Source organism: Danio rerio, chromosome 24 (genome assembly GCF_052040795.2).
Source record: "Danio rerio strain M-AB ecotype USA chromosome 24, GRCz13ab, whole genome shotgun sequence".
Taxonomy (NCBI): domain Eukaryota; kingdom Metazoa; phylum Chordata; class Actinopteri; order Cypriniformes; family Danionidae; genus Danio; species Danio rerio.
Genome location: NC_141044.1, coordinates 37,077,785 through 37,103,725, shown reverse-complemented (window position 1 = coordinate 37,103,725; position 25,941 = coordinate 37,077,785). Strand labels below are relative to the sequence as shown.

Here is a 25,941-nt window from a genome sequence, read left to right as displayed (position 1 = left end):
TAAAGCTAACAGGTGCTTACATTGTCTTAACTGATCCGCAACACACACAAACGGATAAAATCTCAAAAAACAGTCCTCGAGGGTTTCGTGAATCTTTAAGCGCAAGGATTTGTTTGTATTTTGTTGGATTCATAAATCGTGTTTTAATCTTACGAATTGGATTTGCACATTTTTGAATCGTGTTTTGAATTTATGAACTGGGTTTTGTAAATGTGAATTGTGTTGTGGATTTATGAATTTCATTTTGTAAACGTATTATTTTTGAGATTGATCTGGCTCCATTTAAACTGAATCAATAATCTGAATCGAAATCGGTTTGAAAAAAGAAAACAACCAAGTCTCTTCACTGAAAAGTGACAGTGATTCATTAATTCACTGAAATTATTGATTCAAAACAGCTGTGTCATTTTGAAAATACACTGTAAAAAAGCTATTAGTTGACTTTACTTACAAATTAAGAGTAAATATGTTGCCTTAAAGTGATTAAGTAAACCTATTTGCTTCACTGAATATTTTTGTAGGAATGGAAACTGCTGACATACAGCAATGAGCGTCTGGTTTTTAGTCTATTAAATGTCTGTGTGTCAGATCAATAGTGTACTTGTGTGTCCTCTGGATCAATACAGACAGCAGTATAGAGCAGCTGGAGCATCGGCAGCTCATTATGATCAACAGCCCTGCAGCACAAAATACACGCAGATATGGTGCATCTACTGCAATAACATGCAAATAGAGACTAGAAGGCCACAGGTTCTCTCACAGACACGTTTCATGAGGATTTACTGCTTTGTTGGTTTTTAATCCTTTAATGGTCTCGTGTGTGTGTTATAACTCAACAAACTGCATTAAACTGAACTGTCAGTGAACAGCATTAAATGTCACAGGATCTAAGGAGGATGAAGGGCATTTGGGGAAAATAATCTGTCAATCTGCATTTCAGAGAAAAATGACAGACACATTCAGGACATTGACTGAATATCTCTCTCTGCGTCATTATATATGTTACCCAATCACAATATTTGAACAGAGCCTACACAGTTATTTATAAAACCTGGCTCAATTTTTTATAATACCTTCACACAAATTTTGGACAATTTTGAACAGTTTGTTAAAACAAACACATGAAGTCTTTAAGTTATAAAGCATAAAACTGCTGTTACCTTTACAGTTGAAGGCAGAATTATTAGTCCCCCTGTTTATTTTTTCCCCCAATTTCTGGTTAACAGATTAAATATATAGATTTAAACTGTTTAAAGTTGAACAGTTGTCAATATATTTGCATAAGCTTAAGAGAACAAATATAGAGAAAGTAGTTCATGACATGTTAATTTAAGAGAAGCAGAATATATATACATACAGTTGAATTCTGAATTATTAGCACCACGTTTATTTTTTTTTCCAATTTCTGTTTAACAGAGATTTTTTCAACACCTTTATAAACATGATATTTTAATAACTTATTTCTAATTTCAGATTTTTTTTTATCTTTGTCATGATGACAGTAAATAATATTTGACTAGATATTTTTCAAGACACTTCTATACAGCTTAAAGTGACATTTAAAGGCTTAACTAGGTTAATTAGGTTAACTTGGCAGGTTAGGGTAATTTGGCAAGTTATTGTATAACGATGGTTTATTCTGTAGACTTGAAAAAGAAATGACTTAAAGGGGCTAATAATATTTAACTTGAAATATTTTTTTTATGTTTTAGAAAGCAATATTCGAGGGGGGGGGGTGTTATATGGTTTTTTATATCTACTCCAACTGTATATGTGTGTGTGTGTGTGTGTGTGTGTGTGTGTGTGTGTGTGTGTGTGTGTGTGTGTGTGTGTGTGTGTGTGTGTGTGTGTGTGTGTGTGTGTACATGTGTGTGCTCAAAAAATTATAAAGGTAACACTTGGAGTTACATTGTGTTGTTTAAGAGTTCCCTTTATTTTTTATTGTTTCGAGCAGTGTAAATACATATTTCAATTTATATTTTAAAAATATATTTACTGTATTATTTATCAGTTAAATAGAAGGTATTGGCAAAAAAAGTTACATAAACTAAACTGTAAAACTAAAAAGTAAACATTTATTACTGTTTTTTTATTATTTTTCTAAATTTATAAAGTACTAAACCAAACATACAAATAATACACTTTTGTCACTTCTCCAGAATTGTGTGTTGTCTCTCTCTTTATATATATACATATATAAATATATATGTAACATTTATATACATATATAAATAAATATATACATGTATTTAATATAAATACATGTATATAACGTATACACACACACACACACACACACACACACACACACACACACACATATATATATATATATATATATATATATATATATATATATATATATATATATATATATTTGTATTTTTTGTATTAAAATAAAATTTTACACTAACAACTGAACAAAAGGCACAATTTTATCTAAAATAAAAATAACAATTCTAATATTTTATAATAAAGTTTCTCAAAATTTCTAACTTTAAGTACTTAAATACTTCAAAAATAAATAAATAAATGTATATATGTGTGTATATATATATATATATATATATATATATATATATATATATATATATATATATATATATATAGTGTTCAGCATATTTAAGTACACCCCTGACAATTCTTAAATCCATATTTTAATAGAAAGCTATACAATATTATATTTCTGCATATACATTAGATTAGTCAGTACTGAAGCCTATCTAGCAAAAAAGTTCACGATAAGGGTTCAAAAACTACTACACCCAAATGATTATTATTAAATAGTTATATACAATTATTATTATTAAAAATATTAAATACAAATTTACAAAAGATGAAAAATCAAGAGAAGCGAAAAAGGGAAAAATTAGTTAGAATTTTGTAGGTTGTCTTTTTTTGTGCAATATTTTGCTTGAATCTTTCAATTTCTAAATATGTTTGCTGACTAAAATATTATTTTAATAAATATATATGTTTATTAAAGTTGTTTTATTTAAATATATGTTCATATATATGTGTCTAATTTAATGTATATGAACAAATATAATATTGTATAGCTTCCTATTAAAATACGTCTGTGTTATATATATATATATACATACGTGTGTGTGTGTGTGTGTGTGTGTGTGTGTGTGTGTGTGTGTGTGTGTGTGTGTGTGTGTGTGTGTGTGTGTGTGTGTGTGTGTGTATAAATTTAAAAAGTCTATATGTAAAAAAAAAAACATAAACGTATACTTTGCATACATTTTAAATTAATGTAAATAATACATTACAAATCACAACATTATTCATAATGGTAATAAACCTTTAATAACGAATAAAATGTTCTGTAATAACGAAAGAAACAGCACTGCTGTGCAAACACATGGAAAATTACTTTATGAATCAAAATCCACCTAATAAAATATTTCCACCACACACACACACACGGGCCATATAAGATTACCACACAAAAAACGCATGCTAATAATGACCCGCCGGTAGTCCTGCAGATTTTCGGGGTCCTGCGTGTCCTCCGGGAATTGGGGGAGGTGGTTCACGAGTCACGTGACCGCAACCCATCCGTGCCGACCCTTTGTTGTTGGGATTTTGGGCAAGGAGATTCACGTTATTCCCCGGACACGAACGGATTGAACAGGAATCAGAATCATTCAACAACAGGAAAAACAGTCGCTTTTCCTCACATCCAGCAAAAGAGCCGCGCGCGCGCGACAGAGATGCACACAAAGCCGGAGCGCGAGGAATCATCGGCGGAGCGCGCTTACTGAGACGCGCTGGAGCTCGCGGACAACCGAGCTAATGTGCTGTTTTTAACACCGGAGTGATGCTCTTAAGGCTCCGTCGGCCTTCCCGGGACACAAACACGGTTTGAAAGGAGTATTTTCCGCATCATACACACGCTGCTCCTCTTTTGTTCGCCTGCGCCTTTACTGAACAGGTCAAAGAGGAGATAAACATACATCATGCTGATGGGAAGAGGGTTTGTAAACTGGACTGGAGCAGAATTATTATTATGTGTGTTCTGCTTGCTGACCATCACCACCACCATCATCAGCCCAGCACGCGGATCCGTCCAGTCATCCTACCCGCAGAACAGCGACTGTGCGTCCGGCAAAGGAAAGGGCTGTTTAGGTATGCATTGCTACTAATTTGTTGCACGGAATCGCTCACTTGTATCTTTGTTGCAGATACTGTTGAAGATGGAGATTCATGCATGGCCTCTGGAGGCTTGCTGAAATCAAACTATACCTGTCAAATAAACTGATGCACTTGGCTATTTTGATTTGTGTGCATATATTAAGTCTTGTTTGAATGGATTTGCATGGGGGATGCATCCATCTTTTGATGCACCACATCAGGTGAGACAATATAAAGGGACGCGTGAACCCCACCCTATAACATCACTCTCATCAGGGGTCTCTGGTGGCCACAGATTCAGAGAAACTAAGAACAATTGGTTAAATAGACAAGTGTTTGGTTTGTGTATGGTTGCAAACCGGCCAATTGTAGAGTTTATTGGCATATGTTTAGGATGTATGCGGTTTGAGAGGTAACAGTGAGCCTGTACTGTCCCGTATGGTGACCGATGGGGGGCTTTCAGGCCTGTTTGGAAAGCGTGCTGTTATTTATTGTCTTGTGTGTCTTTGTAGACCTTTAGAAATGTGTTCATTGGTTAATATATTGGATAATGGATTTCTCCAACCAAATCTAAATGATTGTCTTTGCAGCATTTGCAGGTCAATGGATCTTTGGGTTTTTTTAAGACTATACCTGATGACTGTTTACGCATTAATTGTGTGGAAAATGTCAAAATAAGCAAGTGTTTCACATGTAACCTTTAAACACAATGCTCATCTCGGGCTTTTGGGTCATTATATATAATGTAAACTCTCCAGATGGGCTTTTTCTCTTCTCGCTGTCTTGCCTTTTAAAATCCTGACACCCTTTTTGTCACCTAGAATTAATAGAAGGAAAAGCAGCTGACAATGGTGGCCATTGTGCGCCAGTGTTTTCAGATTCAAAGCTCCAGGCACCAGTGGTTTAATCAGTGGCTGTCCTGCATAAGCGCCGGGCTGGTTTTGTAAAAGGCAGGAACACAATGGAGCAAGTCTCAGGGGCATCAGAACTGCCCTCAGCAGTTGGATAAAACTGACCGCAAGCAGGAAAAAAAGCACCCTTCATTGATGCCCTTCTCCTTAGTGTCACTAATTCACTAGACATCCTGTTTTTGATGGTGGTTTTGTTTATTAAAGCACTCGTTCAGTGTTGCATTTTGGCAGAGCCTTGAAAAGGGTCTAGTTTTTGGCTTTTAAATATTAACACCGCAGATTGGATGATTTCTGTATTGATGATGTCTCTGGAATTTGATCCTGGATCTCAGTTAATCAATATTTGTGCTTTCATTTCTTGCTTCTACTCATCAGCAAATGTTAAATAACAAGCCATTACTTCAGCAGTCACATATTATATGCTTTAACTGATTTGAAGCTGCTTTAATTGGAAAAAAAACATCCCAAATGTGGTTATAAAGTCACAAATGGATGATGCTGAATGTAAAAATAATTGGAGCTTGTCCACTTGTGTCCACTTCTAAAGCAATACATGACCAGTCTCCATCTACTGACCTAAAAACATTACATTTTAATGTAATGATTTTACCTTTCGCTGCCTGAATATTTTACATGAAGATGTCTAAAGAGCAGGACACACCAATGTATGGTCAGCGTTGGTCCGGCTAGTTGTTTTGGTGTGTACCAAAGTAGGGCTGCAAATAACAATTATTTTAATAATCGATTAATCTGTCAACTATTTCTTCGATTAATCGATGAATCTGATAGAAAAACAAACAAACAATAAAATCATTAATTTCCAACCCTTTATTCAAAAAAAGCTCATCCCTGAGCTGTTATATTAATACTAATAAAATAAATAAAATAAAGAAAACAATTAAGAAGTTTTGTGCTGTTTTCCATCCAAATATCTAAAAAAATATATATATATATATTAAATCAAGATGTACACTAGACAGAGGAAGTAGCATAAGGAATTATGTGTTGTTTTCTGAAAAAAAAAACACATCAAAATAAGTGATTGTTTGCTTAAAACAAGCAAAATTATTTGCCAATGGGGTAAGAAAAACAATCTTAAGATATAAACAAAAAATTAAAAAAATTAAGCGTCACTTAATTTTCTTATGCCATTTTTCTTGTCGGTTCTTGATTTAGGATTTTTTAGGTATTTGGACGTGAAACGAAACACAGCTATACATGACAACAGATGAAAAAATGAATGATGCAAAAAAGGCGAGTGAATAAAAACTTTAGTTGTCTTTAGTCTTGCAAAGTGCAACGTTACTATACCACCGCTGTTTTACTACTGTAGTTAACCCTTTCACTGGTGAGTTTAAAAGATTCTGGAACCAGGGGCCCTTATATATCAATGCTGCGTGCGCACAAAAACTTTGCGTGCGACAGATTTCACGCTCAGGTTTGGATTTACTAACGACGAAATGAACGTGAGAATGTGCGTTGGTCCGCGTCAACTTCATGTCTGGCATACTTGCATTTACTTGTGTGTCTTATTTTCATTGGCGACTCCTACAGGCAATCATGTTAAATTGCACACTACAAAGTATCTTTGAGCCGTGCAATGGCAGCTGTATGGGACGGGATCATCTGCATGTCTAGCAGGTATATAAGGTTTCCATACCATGCAGTTGACCAGCCAAACATTAAAGCGCAATTAGCAGCGATGGCAGGTTTTCCCAATGTAATCGGAGCGATCGACTGCACGCACATTGCAATAAAGGCACCATCTAAAGACGAATTTGCATACGTGAATAAGAAACATTTCCATTCAATAAATGTGCAAATAATATGTGATGCTCAAATGCGCTCAACATAATACACACACTTATTAATGATTCCTGCTTGTCTTCCTTGTGATGAAGAGTAGGCAAAATCTGATATGTAGCAGGGGAAAGAAGAATGAGTTCATCAGACGCTGGATTCGAATCGAGTTCATGCTCAAACTTGTCAAAACATGTTGCCATGCGATTTACGAGCTGCGCCACTCACGTTGCTTACATCGCACTATTTCTTTTTTAATTTAACCACAGTGCGATGTTCAGACCCCACTGCGTTAACCGTGTCATCTAAACTCTCCCCACTCATTTTTTCTTTTGTTATTACTTCCAGAGGACAAACTTGCAAATAACACCGTTTTTCTCCGGTCTACCTCCGATAGGAGCACCTCCAATTCACATTCTGTTCAAATTTTCTCTTTTTGCTTGCTTTTGCCATTGTTTTTACATTTAGTTTTGCCAAAGTAGAGTCATTAGCATATTCATTAGGGGGAGGAGGCAGGTAGGGGTTTTGCACTCGTGCATGTTGCGCTCAGTTTCACGTTAATTCGGATGTACAAAGAGAATATGCGTTTGATTCGGCGTACGCAGTTTCATACATCTGAATTTTTACTGCGTACACACAAAGCTGTGAATTAAGTATGAATTCAACGCAAGTCTTCGTATATGAGGCCCCTGTAGTCTGTTTTTTTAGCTCACTATTATTTTAAGACATTCACCCTTATTGTTTCTGTGGCGACGCGTTATGTTTGTCACGTGACACACCGCAGCCACAGTAGCGCTGCATGACAGATGTACGCCTTTTATTTAGCTTTTTTTCTGTTTTAATTCAACATATTCACACACTCTTCATGTCATCAACTACCTGATATTCCAGTTTACATAAACATAAGTGATCGCGATCTATAACGTGAGATGGGCATCGCCATGTTTACTTGTGACCTCGCCATGTTTACTTGCCTCAATAAAAGTAGAACGCTGCGCCGTACCATACAGATATGCATTCGCTTGACACAGAAGTATAAATCAGCCTTTATACAGCAATGAATTAGTGGGTGAGAACAAAATTAAAAGGAAAAGACCCAAGTTAACAATTTAATTGAAGAAGGAACAAAGAAATGCTAATGTCGCTACATTTCACAAATTGTTTGCCAACAATATCGATTATTTGATTATCAGACATATTTGCACAAGCTAATCTCTCTGTGTTGAGTAACAATTACTGTGATAATGGTACTAAACACTGCTTTGTTTACGTTTTGTCTGCACATTTCATCTTCCGGTTTCCCATTATGGAAAACAGAGTACTACCCCATGCATGTGCGGAAAGACGTCCTTTCACGCAGGAGCAGAACGTACGCTCTCATTTCAGTTGATTGCTGTCTGTTTGGTGTGTTTACGTGCAGTTTTTTGTTCTAGAGGCCAGCCAACAACACAGTTGGTTTTCATTTGCGCCAGTTGTTTGCCTTCGACTTTGTCTCATCTATTCACACAGAACGCATCCTTGCATATAAAACAAAAGGCGCACCACTCAGAAATTGTTTTTCCACAATGTTTCTCCTCCGATTTGTTGCTATCAAATAAAACAGGACTGTGTCCGAAATTGCCTACTACTCTTAAATTTATTCTTCAGCCAGTAGAAAACGTGAGTTCGATACAGTATGAATGTGAGCAGTATGATTGAATCTCGGACGTACTTCATCCGCAACTTTGTCATGATCACGTGACCTACCGGTATCAGTTGCGTCGCTTCATTACCATTCACTAATTTTCTCACGGTGCATCATAAGATAGCATAGCGTGCATCAGACGAGCACTTAAGAATCTCGCAGGTCATCCGGGTACTTCGCACATACTGTTTTTCAAATTCCATGAATTCGGACAAACTACTTGGCTTGCATACTGATTTTGGCATACTTTATAGCATGAAAGTATGCGATTTCGTATGCAGCCCAGTTGTCTTGCCAACTTGCTATTGTAAACAGAAGCTTGCAATGCTTCCCCCACCTGAGTTCTTCTGATTGGTCCACTGCTTTGAAACTGACATCGATAAGCAGCACTGCACGTAAATGTATGGTGACATTCTAGTAAATTGGCACAACACATTGCCAACTTCTTGTAACACGGCATTTTTTGTCCTGGGAGAGAGCCTTGAGCTCATAAGATCCTTAAGCCTGGGGCTCCCTCCCATTTGCAAGGTGAGAGGGGAGTTTGAGCTTAGGCTGATCTCGAGAACTCCCCTGCTGTGTTAGCTAATAAACAGATAGGGATTGCTCTTAAGAGATGACTACTTTCTAGGAGCACGTCCATGGTGCCGATTTGGATTAGTCAATTAACTTAAGCTGCATGTTTTTGGATGGAGGGAGGAAAACGGAGAACACGAGGGAAACTGACGTGAGCACGGGGAGAACGTGTAAACTCTGCACAGAAATGTCGACTGGCTTGCTAAAGACTAGAACCAATGACGTTCTTGCTGTGAGGCAACAGTGCTAACTACTGGGCCACCGTGCCACGAATTTAGGAAAGGAAGAGGAGTCGGGGTGGAAGGGAGGATTCTTCAAAATGAAGATGGCTGTGATATGGAACTTAGGGTATTTATAGTGGCTTAGGATTTGTCTGATTGGTGAATCATGAATTGAATAATGCGGGACCAGCCGCAAGCAATCATAATCACGTGATCCTCTCCAAATTAGTTTATAAATAAACTTCACTTGCAGCTCTCAGAGTAGAAATAAAACTCCTGCTCTCCGTATCAGTTTCCATTTGCTTCTTTCAGGTTTATATTTAAATTACACAAGCTGTTCGCAATGTCAGCTCTTATAACTTTGCTTGAAAGAAATCCGGAAAGTGGTTGAAGGTTGAATCAAAACGTCAGGTGAAAAATGAGAATGTCTCTCCCTCATCTACTTGTGATCCGATCAACAAACCCGCATGCTAATAAAAGGACTACGTTCAGACCTGACAAAACATTGCTAAACTATTTTAAACAGAAATGGTGGTGCGTTAATCACTGTTCTGATGATGCAAGAGGTGCAGCAATGCCTGCCGAGAAGCATTCTCTGTCTTTTTGAAGGATTTTTAGAGCCTGATGAAATCAGTATAATATGTGTTTAATACTACAAAATACTGTTAGCGTTAGTCTCTACTATTGCCATCCAGAATATAAGAGAACAGACTTTCTTTGGACCCTTTATGCAAGCAGCCTCTTTAAGTGAAGTTTTACAAACCAATTTCGAGAGGAACATTCGATATGATTGATCGCAGCTGGTCTCTCATCTATAACCATTAGTTAGCCAATCAGATTAATCCACACTCACTATAAGTAGCCTGGCTAAAACTAATCCTTTATCTTCGTTTTGTGAAGAAACCCCCATCCACCCCATCTCCCCCTTTTCTCCTTTAACAGGGGGAGCTCTCGAGAACTACCTGATCTCATACTCCCCTTACATGCTCATCGACCGAGCTCAGGGTTCTCTCCCGGGACAGCATGCCAAATGCTATTATTATCAAGCAATTTCTAAGTGCGAACTCATGAATATCGTTTGGTTCACATACAAGTTGCTGACTTTTTTTGACACACCCACCAAACAAGGGAAAATATCCTAACCCCTTTTCACATCGATTTCAGGGAACATGTCATTCAACTCAGAAATTATAGTGTATGAACGTGTATGACGTGTTCAGTCTAAAGCCATAAGCAAGTACTTGACAGCCAAAACAGCAATGATGGAATACAGAAGTGCAGACTTGTAGTGTTTCTTTACAAAGTCATATGTCCTCGCGATCTCTTGCTTTATATGAGTTGAGATGATGGCGACTACTGTAGTTATTGCAGTTGTGTTATTTTGTGGTATTTATTTTCAGGAAATCACTGAAGCCATGTATGATGTTATCATAACGATCTAATGTGGCAGTAAGAGCGTAACAGTACTGTGCATTTACACAGTGGCCATATTTATTAATGTAAACACACCAAAAACAACATTAACATTATTGCAGACACTGTAAAAAGCTCATTCTCAGCTACTAGACTTTTCTGACAGGGTATTCCAGTGTCATCGAGTGTCAGAATGTTGTGGGACTGCTGTACAGGAGTTATTAGGAATTATAGATTGCGAAATTTAGCGGGTTTTATTTTAGCGTTTTTTTTTTAAAGCATGATGGTAAAACACGAACGTGGTTATTAATATATTAAAACATGTGTTTGTTTGTTGTAAAAATGCGTAATAATGACAAAAAAACAACAACTTTCTTCCGGGTGCAGCTGGAGCTAGTGTGTTCTGGGAAATTTTTCCTACCCCTTGGTTTCGAGTGTGGTCTTAAAAAATCTTCGTTTGAAGGGGTGTAAACCCCTTGCCCTTAGTCCTACGCCTTCAAGCTAAAGAGAATTAGGACACCACTACCCCTTCACGGGCATGCGCAAAACGAGGGGTGGTGGTAAGGGGAAGGGCTAAGGGGTAGAATTGGGATTGGGCCATGATGGTGTGTGTAAGTGTTGTAGTGCTGACCCATTTCTTAGGGGTAAAACAGATTTGAGGAACTATGACGTCAATTTGTATGCAAAAACCCAGAAGTGAGTTACAATTTTAGCAGTTTCGGTTCCTTCGTCCTAAAGTCAACAATTTTTTAAATGAGAGTTCAGTAAAATCGCTTAAACAAGGTTTGTGGCTAACACAAACTCAAGATACTTTCACGTTTTGTTCTACGACATAAAACACATCAGTTACATCACACTTTTGATTTTTAAAATCAGTTATGCTTCTTTAAAAACACGGTTGCTGTCAAGTTGCTAAATGGGACATAAGGCGGTGTCGGAGCCATTATATGTCATCAAGCTGATCTGTCTGGAACGCAGCATGCTTGCGTTGGATATTTGTTGATCATTTATTTTAATTAAACAATATTATGGGCATACTGCTTACCAGTGCAGCCTGTCTCTTTCCTGCTCTCAGCAATGCAAACATGTGAATAAATGTGTAAAAATACAGACAAAACTGTCATTTTAACGTGACCAATTGATTTTTCCTTGTGTTTTTTCTTCATCTGAACACATTTAACTCTATCATAACTGCAATATTTACACTCCTTCTTAAAACCTAAAATATATGTGACTGTATGGGCTGCTTTTCGCTGTACTTCATGACAAAAAAAAGACAATTTAATGTAGTTCTCTGCCCATGATGGAACCAGTTTTATGCTAGCAGCATATTACCCTACAGGGTGATGTCATAGTTTCTTCACTCTATTTGAAGCCCTTCCCCTTCACACTCTTTCAAGGGCATAGGGTAAGGGGTAAAAAAATAGAATTGGGCATAAATGTTTGCACCTTGACATTTTTTTTTTGCCAGAATGTATATTTAGGTGACGCAGTGGTGCAGTAGGTAGTGCTGTCGCCTCACAGCAAGACGGTCGCTGGTTCGAGCCTCCGCTGGCTCAGTTGGCGTTTTTGTGTGGAGTTTGCATGTTCTCCCTGCATTTGCGAGGGTTTCCTCCAGGTGCTCCGGTTTCCCCCACAGTCCAAAGACATGCGGTACAGGTGAATTGGGTAGGCTAAAATGTCCGTAGTGTATGTGTGCGAATGAGTGTGTATAGGTTTCCCAGTGATGGGTTGCAGTTGGAAGGGTATCCGCTGTGTAAAACATGTGCTGGATAAATTGGCAGTTAATTCTGCTGTGGCGATCTTAGATTTATAAAGGGACTAAGCCGAAAAGAAAATAAATGAATGAATGAATGAATATATTTAATTAGATCAGAAAAACATTGATTATCTGTTGATATTAGTATAACCATTACATAATTAAAGTTAAAAAATGAACATTATTATCGCAATATTAAACAACAATATACCAAATTTAATAAGCAATAAACTTTATTAAATATACTCTTAGATCACAACAAAGTCAATTTTTGAACTCAGTAAGAGATTACAGAAACTTCAGCTGTTCACGGTAAGTGCAGGTCAATCAAATCTATCATTCTTTGAATAAGCTATTTGAAATTTAGATAATGCATTTTAAATAGCATTTACTGTTGAGCGCATCCTGTGCACTTACCAATCAGAGCTCTAATCTTTGCATGATCCGGGCAGACTCATCAATGGAGACTGTGGCTGCACAGAATGATTTCTTTAAGTAGTCTTCAGTCCGATTCCAGAGCTCTATTGAAACACACACACACACACACACACACACACACACACATCGCTCACAACACAAAGCGCACACATCTGAGAGAATATCAATTGACATGCAACCGCCGTTTTTTGTATTCAAGGATGCCGGGGTTTTAAAGCAGGCTGGATATGAAAACCCAACTCTTATAGTCATCAGTCAATTTAATGGCTTTCCATTGAACAGACAAACGGCCTCTAAATCACTCCAGTGCGAGGGAGATGCTTTATGCGCGTAGTTTCCCCCGTAGCCCATAGGTCTGAAATCAATGGCGTCTGCCGTGACAGGGCAAGGGGTCGACCGGAGGGAAGCCAAATTGCAAAGCTTTGCATAATGCATGTGTGTGCATCACCACCAACCCATTTAAGGCAATATGTTCATCCCTGCATGTTGTCACGCTGCTATAGCTCGTCTTTTGTGTCTTGTGTTTTAGACGGCAAAATGTGGTGCTTAGTAAAGTTCGAATTTAGTAGATACACAAGTAAAAATGCTTTAAATATTTAGTTGGTATGAAGGCAAAATGTGTCATTGCCATAGACTGTAAAATATATGGATGTAGTATTCGTGACATCACCCATAGGTTTCTGAAGATCGCAAATGAAGCTAGAAGTAGGCGTGGTCAACCGTCGCCATTTTGTTACGCGTCATTGCACCGACTGAGGGATAACAAACAAGGGCAAAAAGGCAGAGTGTGAGCGAAGCTACAGATGACTGCTAGCATGTTGCTTAAACTGGCTTTTCTTTAGCATAAACGCTTAATACTTCATTACCAGCGATTGTTTTGTGTTCTGACCACATGTGCTTGGTTGTGTACTACATCTATAAAGTGTTTAGTCTTTTAAAAACACTGCTGTAATACATCGAGCCACTAAACATTGTTCTTAGACGTTTTTCTACAGGGGGAATATGCTAATTACTTCAAAATACTTCAGATATAGTCTTTGTTAACAAATGCAAGGCTATTTAAGAAATCCAGGCATGAAACTATATGACAGTGTTTCTGATGACTATTCTGTAGACGAATTACCGGTTTGTAAACATTCAGGGTGCGCAGCGAGGTTGCAGAAACGGGAGCGCTAGCATATACAGCAAGGGAATGACATCCGATGCGGTACAGAGTTTGTTGTTGTCTTAGAGATAAGTTATATTGATTACACTTTATAGATATTATTTACATAATGCTTTCAGTGTATTATAAAAGCTTGTCACCCAGTGATAAACACAGTTATCCAACAAAACATTAAAGTTTTAACATTAAAGTGAGCGGCGTTCGTCTGACAGGTCCATTAGCGATAGCACCCTCCCAATGGATATTGGATGAGATGAAATGGCCAAGCATCCAGCCCCAAATATACAACTATCTCATTGAAACTCTTCACACTTAGCTGATCATTGATTATAGAGCTTGTTTGGCATGCTGTCCCGGGAGAGAGCCCTGAGCTCTAAGATCCTCGAGCCCGGGGCTCCCTGCCCTCTGCAAGGCGAGAGGGAAGTTTGAGCTCAAGTAGATCTCGAGAACTCCCCTGCTGTAGTAGCTAATGAATAGTAAGTGATTGCTCTTAAGAGATGACTACTTACTAGGAGCACATCTATGGTGCCTATTTGGATTAGTCAATTAACTTAAGTTGCATGTTTTTGGACGGTGGGAGGAAACCGGGAAACCCGAGGAAAACCCACGTGAGCAAGGGGAGAACGTGTAAACTCCTCACAGAAACATCGGCTGGCTTGGTAAAGACTAGATTCAGCAACGTTTTTGCTGTGGGGCAACAGTGCCACAGTGCCACCCATCTAGGAAAGAAGGAGGACTAGGGGCTATTCTTTCAACCTGCCACAGGAGCTGCTCATACAGTTCTACTCAGCTGTCATCCAATCCATCCTCTGCACTTCAATCACCGTCTGGTTCGGCTCAGCTGCCAAAACCGACCTCAGCAGACTACAGGGGATAGTCCAGACTGCTGAACGAATCACTGGCACTACCCTTCCTTCACTTTAAGAACTATACTCTTCCAGAGTGAGTAAAAGGGCTTGCAAAACCACTCTGGATGCCTCGCACCCAGCACACTACCTGTTTAAACTGTTACCATCTGGTCAGTGCTTCAGAGCACCAAGCACAAAAACAGCCAGACACAGGAAAAGTTTGTTTCCTCAGGCCATCTACCTCATGAACATTTAAATATTCCCCACTGTGCAATAAATATGTGCACTACTTTCTCATACGCACTTGTACACAGCACCTTATATCAATATACTATGCAATACTTTCTCCATTTGCATTTGTACACAGCACCGTATAGCCTGTATATTTATAACAAATCTGTACACATAATTCAACATCCAGATTTCTTGACTAACTGCATCTCTATTTAATGTTTATCATCTTTTTAATATTGATTTTGTGTTGTCACGTTATATACACTGGAAGCTTCTGTAGCCAAAACAAATTCCTTGTGTGTGTTAAGCACACTTGGCAATAAAACTGATTCTGATTCTGATTCAAAACAAAGATGGCTGTTATATGGAACTTACAGTGGCTTAGGAATCGTCTGATTGGTGAATCAGAAATTGAATATTGTGGGACCGGCTGCAAGCAATCATAAGCATGTGATCCTCTCGAAATTAATTTATAAATAAACTTCACTTATATTGAGCACATACCTATTAATCGCAAATCCACAGAATCACTGTTGTCAATAAAGTTCCCTTAACACTCCCCTTCTGCCATTGGCAACAAACAAAAAGCCCCACCTCCAAACACACACCATTGGTTTAGACCAGGGGTCTGCAACCCGCGGCTCTAGAGCCGCATGCGGCTCTTTAGCCCTGCCCTTGTGGCTCCCTGGATCTTTTTCAAAAACGTTCAAAAAGATAGGGAAGGACAGTATATATTTTTGTTTTAATATGATTTCTATAGGAGGACAAACATTTTTAACGTTTTCAAATGCTGTAAAAGTGTGTAGAATTAATATTTCATTTCAACATTTCTGTCAACAAAGATTTGCGTCATAACCGGCGACACAGGTTTCTATCAGCAGGGCGGGATGCCAGGCAGGTGGCTGTTGTAAACAAACCGGGAGATAATAAAGCATGGAAAACCGTTCACAGATGGTGACTACATGAAGGAGTCATTCATCAACATATTAGAACACCTATTTGCAGACTTCAAAAACAAAACCAAGATAATACAAAAAATTAAAGATATACCTCTCTCCGATAAGACATTGAAGGATAGGGCTATTAAAATGGCAGGTAACATCACCGATCAGCAAACCAAGAACATTAATTCAGTGCCAGCATACTCAATTGCCTGTGATGTGACCGATACTCAATTCGCTTTTATGCAGGTATGTGAACTCTGATGGGCCGCAAGAAGAAATGATCAAATTAATACCACTGAAAGACCAGAGGCTGTGCTGAAGTGTTTAAATGACAACGAAATAAACACCAACCACCTGATTTCAGTGGCTATTTAATCATGAAGGCTCATTATGTATTTGTAGACAACTTAGTAATTTTTATAGTAGGCTAATATAGCTACTATAGATACATACAGCATGTGTTTCCTTCATTATATGGCTTATATAAGGCTTTACATTTTTTGCGGCTTCGGACATATTTGTTTATTTGGTCCTCTTTCAACATTTTGGGTTGCCGACCCCTGGTTTAGACCAAGCAGGGCTTGTCAGAATGTTTTTTTTTTTTTTTACCAAGTGTGTTAATATGTAAACTTTTGGATTACTTTGATTTGTCTCAATAAGCTTGTATAAATGCTTTTGGAAAGTGCTCATCTTAAATAGCTCTAGCATTTTAGCTGTACTCTGTTTATCGTTTTTAACAGGTAACAGTTTGCGTCATACCATTGAAAGGTGTGCTTTGATCTAAAGTGCTGGACTCTGCTGATGTCATGCTTGTGGATTCTGCCACCGGTGTATAATTAAGAGGCAATTATTTTAAGGAAGCCCTTCACAGATGGTGCCTTCAAAGAGGCCCAGCCCACAGTAAACCACAATTACTCCCACCCACAGACACTGCCAAATGGACCACGTTTGGTAGGCCTTTGTTTCCCTCTCCATCTGTAGTTAGACCACCACTTTGATGGTTAAACCAAGCTTCCTTGCATATTTCAGAAGAACCAGTTCCTACCACTAGTTTATTTTTAATGGTTCTGGATGTATATACAGCTGTGGGATTCTTTACCGTAAACCTATAACTTGTTGGGATTGCGGTGAAGCACTTGTAAGATGCATCTTTCTAGATAATTCACTGAGGTTGAACCAAGTTTATCAAACTAAATGAATGTACTGACAGCCTTTCAGATGAAAGCGGTGGCGGTTCCAGACCGCCAGACCGCAGAAGCCCTGTACTCCTCCATAGATAACTTCGTACCTTCAAATCTTTGATCTCACATCCTTAGACTAAGAGATCAGTATCACGTCTTGTTTGATCTCAAAGACTCGTCTGAACTAATTATAACAGTAAAACCGGACTGCAGTGCATTCTGGTTGGGAGTCATTTACAACAGCAAGAAGCTCACTATCTTTTAAAGATGTTTACCACGACCCTCAAGCTAAATATGCAGTGCATTCCAGGTTAGGATATATATACGTTTTCCTCCTTTGAAGTAGCTTTAAGTGTCTCTATATACCCATGACCCATTGATTTCCTCATTGCCAGTACTCTCTCGGTTTCCTCTGCTTCTTAATACGTGTATTGTCTTTTTTGTGTGTGTGCGCCCCAATATGCTGGAGGCAAAGAGGCACAAGTGAATGGAGATGCGCTATATAATGCTCTCATCCCTCTCAGCAGTTTACAGTTGTACAATTAAAACGCAGCCTGGAGCATGTAAGCTTAGAGAGATAGGGTTACCTCATTTATCTTCAAGCGGAACACGAGTGTCTAGTTAAAACTTTGTTTAATGTGTAACTTTGTTAATAGGTGAACTGTAGTAGGCCGAGACTTTTAATTTGTAAGAATTGCAGTATATGTAGAGCTCTGGAAATAAATGAAGAGAAGATTTTTCTAACTCATTTCTAATCATAATAGTTTTAATAACTCATTTCTAATAACGGATTTATTTTATCTTTGCCATGATGACAGTAAATATTATTTTTCTAGATATTTTTCAAGACACTTTTATACAGCTTAAAGTGACTTTTAAAGGCTTAACTAGGTTAATTAGTTTAGCTAGGCAGGTTAGGGTAATTAGGCAAGTTATTTTATAACGATGGTTTGTTCTGTAGACCATCGAAAAAATATTTATCTAGCTCTGATAATTTGTCTGAGTCATTTAAATGAGTCATTTAATTAGATAACATTGTTATTAAATAGGTCAAAGTTAAATATTCCATGCTTAAAAACCTCCTCAACTGGAACTTAAAGCAGACTTTTATCCCAGTGAGAAGATTCATTTTTAACTGAAGTTGAATATTGAGTAGGGGGCGGGGCTCCTTCTTTTATCTTTGATACTAATAGTTAAAGGGGCGTGGCTAAACATGTGGCACAGGCCATCAAACTGACATCATCAGTGAAGGATTGTCATTCCAAACCAGTAACAAATGATTAGATTTTAATAAAAAATGGCCAAAACAATCAGATTAATTATTTACCTTAAGACTTAACGATGTGTGCTAGCAGAATAAACATTGTAAATTTAGATTTTGTGCAGACTTTACATATTGGGAAAACATGATTCATAGCTGTTTTGCAATTATTAAATACTTTTGAAATTCTTTATTGGATTTTATAGGCTTTCATTTATTCATTCATTTTCTTGTCGGCTTAGTCCCTTTATTAATCCGGGGTCGCCACAGCGGAATGAACCGCCAACTTATCCAGCACGTTTTTACGCAGCGGATGCCCTTCCAACCGCAACCCATCTCTGGGAAACATCCACACACACTCTCAAACACAACGGACAATTTAGCCTACCCAATTCACCTGTACCACATGCCTTTGGACTGTGGGGGAAACCGGAGCACCCGAAGGAAACCCACGCTAACGCAGGGAGAACATGCAAACTCCACACCGAAACACCAACTGAGTAACCCAGCGACCTTCTTGCTGTGAGGCGATAGCACTACCTACCCACTGCTTCGCCTTTATAGGCTTTGGACACTAAAAATTAAGATTTGATCTGTGTTTTCATTGTGTTGTTACATGGTCTTTTAGAAATCCTAACAGGATGGTGCTCAGAAAATATCAGTATTATAATATTTCTTTGGAAACTGTGCTACGTTTTCTTGGGATTTTTTGAAAACATTTTTTTTCAGTAATGATGCGTATTAAGACTGGCCCATAGCAAGGGGGATTTTGGGTAGTTCGAAAGTGTCACCCCCCCACTGACAAAGGTCCAGAATTTGTCCCATACATGAGCTCATTTGTCCTATTTTGACTGCTATGCCTTCTGAAGAAGGCTTTGGGACCAAGCGAAATCCTCTGTTGGCTGTCACTTCAGGTAATCAGTTTTGGCCAGTGCAAACAAATATTTTTCATAAGTTCAATCTGATATAAGTGAAGTCATCGTGTTCTACTGATTTACAGTTTTGTAAAATAAAGAAAACATTTTACAGGTAACTTTTATTCTAAACCTTTTACATTATTCTTGAAAGAAAAAATTACCAACAAAAGGTGTGAAGCACCAAAAGTGGCCCGTATTGAAGTAAATTTGAATATTAATTAGGCTATTGGTTTTATCCATTAATTTTCAAATTTACTTTTTTTACTAGAGAGGTTATAAAAATAATGAAGCTCTGCATTATTATTTTTATTTAATTGTTTTTTTTTAACTCAAGTTATTAATATTCACACAACTTCAGTGTATTTTTTAATGTTTATAAGAGCGGACTCCATTTTGTGTACAGCTATACGGCTCCATGCAGCATTGCGTCGTATGGGTCTTTACGAAAGTTGAATGTGCTGGCCAGTTTGTGATTTGCCTAATAAATGACAATAGCCTACAGTTTTTATTTTTTTATTAAAACTTTTACAGATTCCTAGTTTTTTTTCTAATGATATATAATGTAATAAATTTGTATGAATTTTTTTTTTTTCATATTTCTTTATTCTAAATCTTTTTGGTATATCAAAACAAGTGGTTATGATGACATCTGACAAGCTAATCCAGCTATAAATAGCGCTTAAAATGTCATTAAAATGAACCAATAAAAAAAACACTCCTTTCACTAGGCTGGCTTCGGGCTTGTAAGATGTGTTTTCTTCAGCTCGAACACAAGCGGGCCATGTTAAATACAGGTGTGAAAGATTTAGACTTTTAGCCACTTTCCACAGGTAATCAAAAAAGCCCAGTCAGTTGGAGTTCTTTCAAAGAGTGAGCACACATATGGTCTAATACAGTCTCTAAAGACCGTGTGCTCCCTGTCTACTGAACTCCCCTGACTGAAGAAATGGTCGCTGTGGGACATGATGTGAGAAAACACACCAAAACAAGACAATCATTCTTCACTGCACTGTACTAAAACACGCTTTACAGTACACCTAAATTCATTGCATGCTTTCCAGCACGTAAACAGCCAAAATTATATACATCAGCTGGGTTCCCATCACCATGTGTTAATGCATCTTTTGTATCGCTTGAGAAGCAACTGACATTTGTAATTAAAATTACGTTTTAAAAAGGTTTTACGATCACTTGAGAATTATTGGAGATGGAAATGCATTTGTCAAATAAACACTTGTCATAGAGAATATTACACCCACGTGACCAGTCAGCTGTCTCCAATATGTTTGATACTGTTGGTTAGTAGGTTATAGGGGTTGCACCGACTAGTCGACTGCTCAACTTTAATTCTCTGCCATGTCAATTTTTGATTGACGCTGGTTGACTAGTTGTGCTCTGCCATTCGCATGGTTTTTGATCTGTATTACATGGCAGCTTTACACACTGCTCTTGGATTATTGAAATTAATTTAAATAGTATTCAAATAGATTTTCAAATACCCTCGTGCAGATGATAGCCAATCATGTTTACAACAACTTGCCATGAATTTGTGTTCAATGTATGTGCTGATGGTGTATGCATTACTTTTGCACTCAATATATCTGTTATTGTTACATTATTAGTAGTACGAGCCATGATCAATGTGTTGACTGCATAAATTTTGGACTACAATTAGCCTACATGCTAATGTTGCTTTATTAGCACAATTAAAAGTGTTGACAATGCATTAGTTTTCCACAAAAATTAGTCATTGGTAATGCTGTATTGTTTTTGATACGTGTTATGAGCTGTCAAACAGCATGGCTGCGTCCGAAACCGCATACTTCCATACTATATAGTACGCTTAAATCAGTACGCGAGCCGAGTAGTATGTCCGAATTCATAGATTTCGAAAATCAGTATGCGAGAAGTACCCGGATGACTTACTACTTCCGGCGAGATTCTGGAGTGCGCATGTCATGCACGCTGCGCTATCCCATGATGCCCCGTGAGAGAATTCATGAATGGGAGTGAAGTGACGCACATAGGTCGAGTGACCATGACAAAATGGCAGATGTAGTACGTCCGAATTCCATTCATACTTTTCCCATTCATACTGTATAGAACGTACTTTTCCAACGGCTGAGTAGTACGTTTAAATTCAAATGCAGTACCTTACTGAGTAGTAGGCGGTTTTGGACGCAGCCCTTGTGTATGTATTTGCTGCAAATACATAACAAATTGTGGCGTGTTGTTAAATATTTGCGCCTTGTGTTTTATTAATGACGTCACCTGTGGCTTGTTGAGGTCCACTCGACTTTAATAACATAAAAGTCGACTTTCAAAAATCTGAAGTCATTCATCCCCTACTAGGTTACCAATACTACAGTCAATCGCTCTAACTACTGGATAGAAATGCAGATAATTCGCATTTGGGATCTTTTTCTAATTTGGCTAATGTTGAAAAACGTTTGCTTCATAGTAGGGTGTAAACCCGGCTAGTGAAATGACTATCAATTGTGTTTGGATCACTAAAAGTAGGATCTATAGTTACACGCAAAGCAGCTTCGTTTCCACAAGCAGTGCTTGTATGCTGATTAGAACCGAACAGGGTCTGCTTTCACAGCATTGCACTCTACAGGAATCCCCTGCTGAAAAGACATGCATGAATTCCCATACTGGTTCCTGCTGGTTGTTGGTGCTGGGTCATTTAAAGGGATAGCTCATCCAAAAAACTAAATTCTTTTCTCATCTACTCACCCTTTACTTTCTTTCTACTGTCCAACACAAAAGATATATAAAATATGGAAGCCTTCAACCAATGACTTTCATAGTATTTGTTTTGTTTTTCACTATGGAAGTCAGTGGTTAGAGGATTTCATCTTTATTCTTTTGTGTTTAACAAAATTAAGTAATACATACAAGTTTGGAACCACATTTGGGTGAGTAAATATTGAGTAAACTGTCAATTTTACCAAACTAAGTAGCATTGGCATTGCATTGGCAAGCTCCTTTTAGACTCAAATGAGAGTCACATTGAATGTCTTTCACAAACATCTGCTCAACAAACCAGTCTAGAATGCAAACGAGAAGTCTTTCAGCTAAGAATGAGAGTCCAACGTCAAGCTATAACGTCACCGCTTCTTCCTTTTTTTAATAAGACACACTTTGCAGGGTGTATTGACCCGTTGAGGAGATGAGTATCGACTGGTCTTGAGCGGATGAGCTGTTTGGCTTCAGGCAGTGGACTGATGTCCTTATCTTTCAAACGCCATTGATTTCTGTCGCTGCTCTGATTATCTTTGCACAGTGTGAGATCTGGGTCTCCCCTCTAACCCACTTCTGCCCCACACACATCCAGCTTTTGTGTTTGTTTGGAGATGTGCACTTGGAACTGGGTCAGTTCAGACGAGGGACGTCCCATGAAGGAACTGAGAGCTGAATGAGGGTTGTTTTGATTGTGAAGGTTAGGTCTTCTTGGTGTTTTTGTTGATGATGTGTTTAATAGAGCAGAGTTTCCCAACCCTCTTCCTGAAGGCACACCAACAGTACATATTTTGGGTGTCTCCCCTATCTGACCCCGTTCTTTTGAGGTTTTGGAGTCTCTTGTAATCTGATGAGTTTATTCAGGTGTTTGAATAGGAAGAGGTTGAAAATATGCAGTGTTGGTGTCCCAAACACCGCAATAGAGGTGTTTGTTTTGTAGATGTGAAAGAGAAAAAGTTTGAAGAAAAGTGTAGTTTTAAAGAAAGATTTTGGTCTTGGAGGGCCGGTGTCCTGCTGACTTTACCTCCAACTTGCTTTCACAAGGTTTCTAGTATATTCAGTAAGAGCTTGATTAGCTGGTTCAGGTGTGTTTGATTAGGGTTGAAGCTAACCTCTTCAGGACACCGGCCCTCCAGGACTGAGTTTGGACACCCCTGCTTTAGGTGGTCAATTAATCCATGCAGGTTATCCATTGGATAATATGTTTGTTTTGGTAATCTTCAATCAAAGTCTGAGCTTTACTTTCACGTTTGGTGTGGCTCCTTGCTTCAGCCACAATATTCTTAACCACTCCCCTTTTACTGTTAGTTTGCTATGAGAGAATGATGCACTAAAAAGAAAGGCCCGCCCCCTACTCAATATTCTGCTCCAGTTGGTTCACTCGGACTTTAAATCTTAGTTATAAATAATACCATATTTTGAGTCATTTTTTTTTTCTAATAAACAGAACATTTTTAATAAATAGAGGGAAAATGGTGTAGGATTTGCTTCTAATATTTTTTTGATCAGAGTCCACTAAGTTTCACAAATAATAAGAAGATAAATCAACAGAATAAATGTGGTTCTTTTAGCATCTGCAGATGTTAATAACAGTATATAATGTTAATAACATGCTTTATAAATACTAATTTATATAATTTTACTATGATTTTAGTGGTGTTTTTTTACATAATGTGATATACAGTTGAAGTCAGAATTATTAGCCCCCCTTTTTTCCCCAATTTCTGTTTAACAGATTGTATCAACACATTTCTGAACATAATAGTTTTAATAACTCATTTCTAATAACTAATTTCTTTTATCTTTGCCATGATGACAGTAAATAATATTTTACCAGATATTTTTTAAGATACTAGTATTCAGTGCAATTTTAAGACTTAACTAGGTTAATTGGGCAAGTCATTGTATAGGTTTGTTCTGTAGACAATTGGAAAAAAAAACAGTGCTAAATAATTTTGACCTTAAAATAGATAAAAAAAAAATTAAAACTGCTTTTATTCTAGCCGAAATAAAACAAATAAGACTTTCTCCAGAAGAAAACATATTATAGGAAATACTGTCAAAATTCCTTGCTCTGTTAAACATCAACTGGGAAATATTTAAAAAAGACAAAAAAAATTACAGGAGCTTAATTAATTAAGACTTCAACTGTATATAATCTTAACATTTATTGTAAAACTATGATTTTAGTGTTTTTTAGTTGTTTTTTTTTACCAAATGTATTCATTAATTGAATACATTAATCATTTTCGTTGGCGTTCTTTACTGTTATTATTATTATTCTTTCGTTTCCGTTTCTTCTTTCGCCGGATTTGAATGCCAACCCATACAACCGTTTGTGCGAAACTTGTATAATTTGCCACAATGATAAATGGCCATCTCAACATTAACCAGAGCAAACAAGAAGTGTCTAACTCAAACTCTCTAGCGCCACCACTTGTCCAAAGTTTCACTTATGTTTATCGTTATAACTTTTGAACCGAATGGGCTACAATCAAAATTCCTTTTTCCGCATGGCTGAAGCCGATGATGTCATTTTGCATCATGATATCTTTTTCGCTATTTTAAATTTTTTGCAGAACCTATTTTATCAAACTCGTCCTAGGCCGTGTGTGCAATTTTCACAAAAATTGAATCACGATCTACAGACCTTGCTGACCAAAAGTTATGGAGTTCAATTTGATTAGATGCGAACAAATCTAACGTAGAGTTTGCGAAAATGAACTTGAGTCGTTATCTCCGTAACACATTGACGTATTCACATCAAACTTGGTGTGTGATATGACAACCATGGTCTAAGGTTATCTGCAGTTTCAGTGCACTGCCCCCTAGTGGTCCCCCAAAGTTTTCTTTGCTTCTAACATCTCAACCCTTCGTCCAAAACTCATAAAATATTTTGTCAAAAATGCTATATTTTGCAAACATATTCACGTATGATTACAAAACATGGTTTTCTTCGACACCATGCCCTGAAGGAACTTAAAAACTTCTAGATCAGCGCCACCTCATGGTCAAAAGTTATAAGCAATTTTAGAAAAATGCTAATAACTTTTTCTAAACTTTTCTTGTTGACATGACACTTGTCTTAGTATATTCCCTGGATCTTGCTGAGACTATTGATACCAAATATGCCAAAATCAACTAAACTTCTTGTCTGCCATTTTGTTTTTTATTGAAAACCTATTTTTTTAAACTACTCCTAGACCATTTTTTCGATTTTTACCAAATTTTACTCAGATGTTTTTTGTCTGAGGCTGTAATTCTGCAATGTTTGAACATACTGACGTTGAACTTTAGGTGTGTCATTGACGCCTAAAGGCTGATTTATACTTCTGCGTCAAACGCATGCGTATGCTACGGCGTTGACGCATAGCCCTACGCCGTGGCCGTCAGCGTCGCTGACGTGCACCTCTCAAAAAATTTAACTACACGTCGCAACGACACGTAGCGTAAGCTCTATGATTGGTTGCCTGGGTAGCGCTGACGAGTCTGGGCATCACCGAGAGCCACGCGAGTGGCATGAGTCAGATGGAGCGATTGTTTACAAGTGTGGAGTCCCGTGAAGGAGCTCCGGATGGAAAGTTTTGTTTTGTGTTTACCTCATAGTTAAAGTTGTTGCACGTCTGCCGGTTCCTGCCTCAGAATGAGCGAGTTTGAGCCACTTGTACATTCAGGAAGTGTTCAGGAAAAGCAAATCACCAGCGAAG

General features: G+C 37.8%; 1 protein-coding gene and 1 long non-coding RNA gene across 2 annotated transcripts in view; both read left to right on the top strand.

Annotated features, from left to right (window-relative positions):
• The first annotated feature begins 3,674 nt into the window (after positions 1–3,674).
• The window catches only part of tmeff1b (transmembrane protein with EGF-like and two follistatin-like domains 1b), a 47,753-nt gene continuing 25,486 nt past the window's right edge, over positions 3,675–25,941 (top strand). The window contains 1 exon segment of the mRNA NM_001025301.1: positions 3,675–4,134. Coding sequence (NP_001020472.1) covers positions 3,966–4,134 — 169 coding nt within the window. The 5' untranslated portion in view covers positions 3,675–3,965.
• Positions 5,765–8,995, top strand: LOC147838085 (uncharacterized). The gene is made up of 3 exons (XR_015525432.1): positions 5,765–6,971; positions 7,364–7,640; positions 7,743–8,995. It is a non-coding gene; the product is annotated as an uncharacterized LOC147838085 (long non-coding RNA).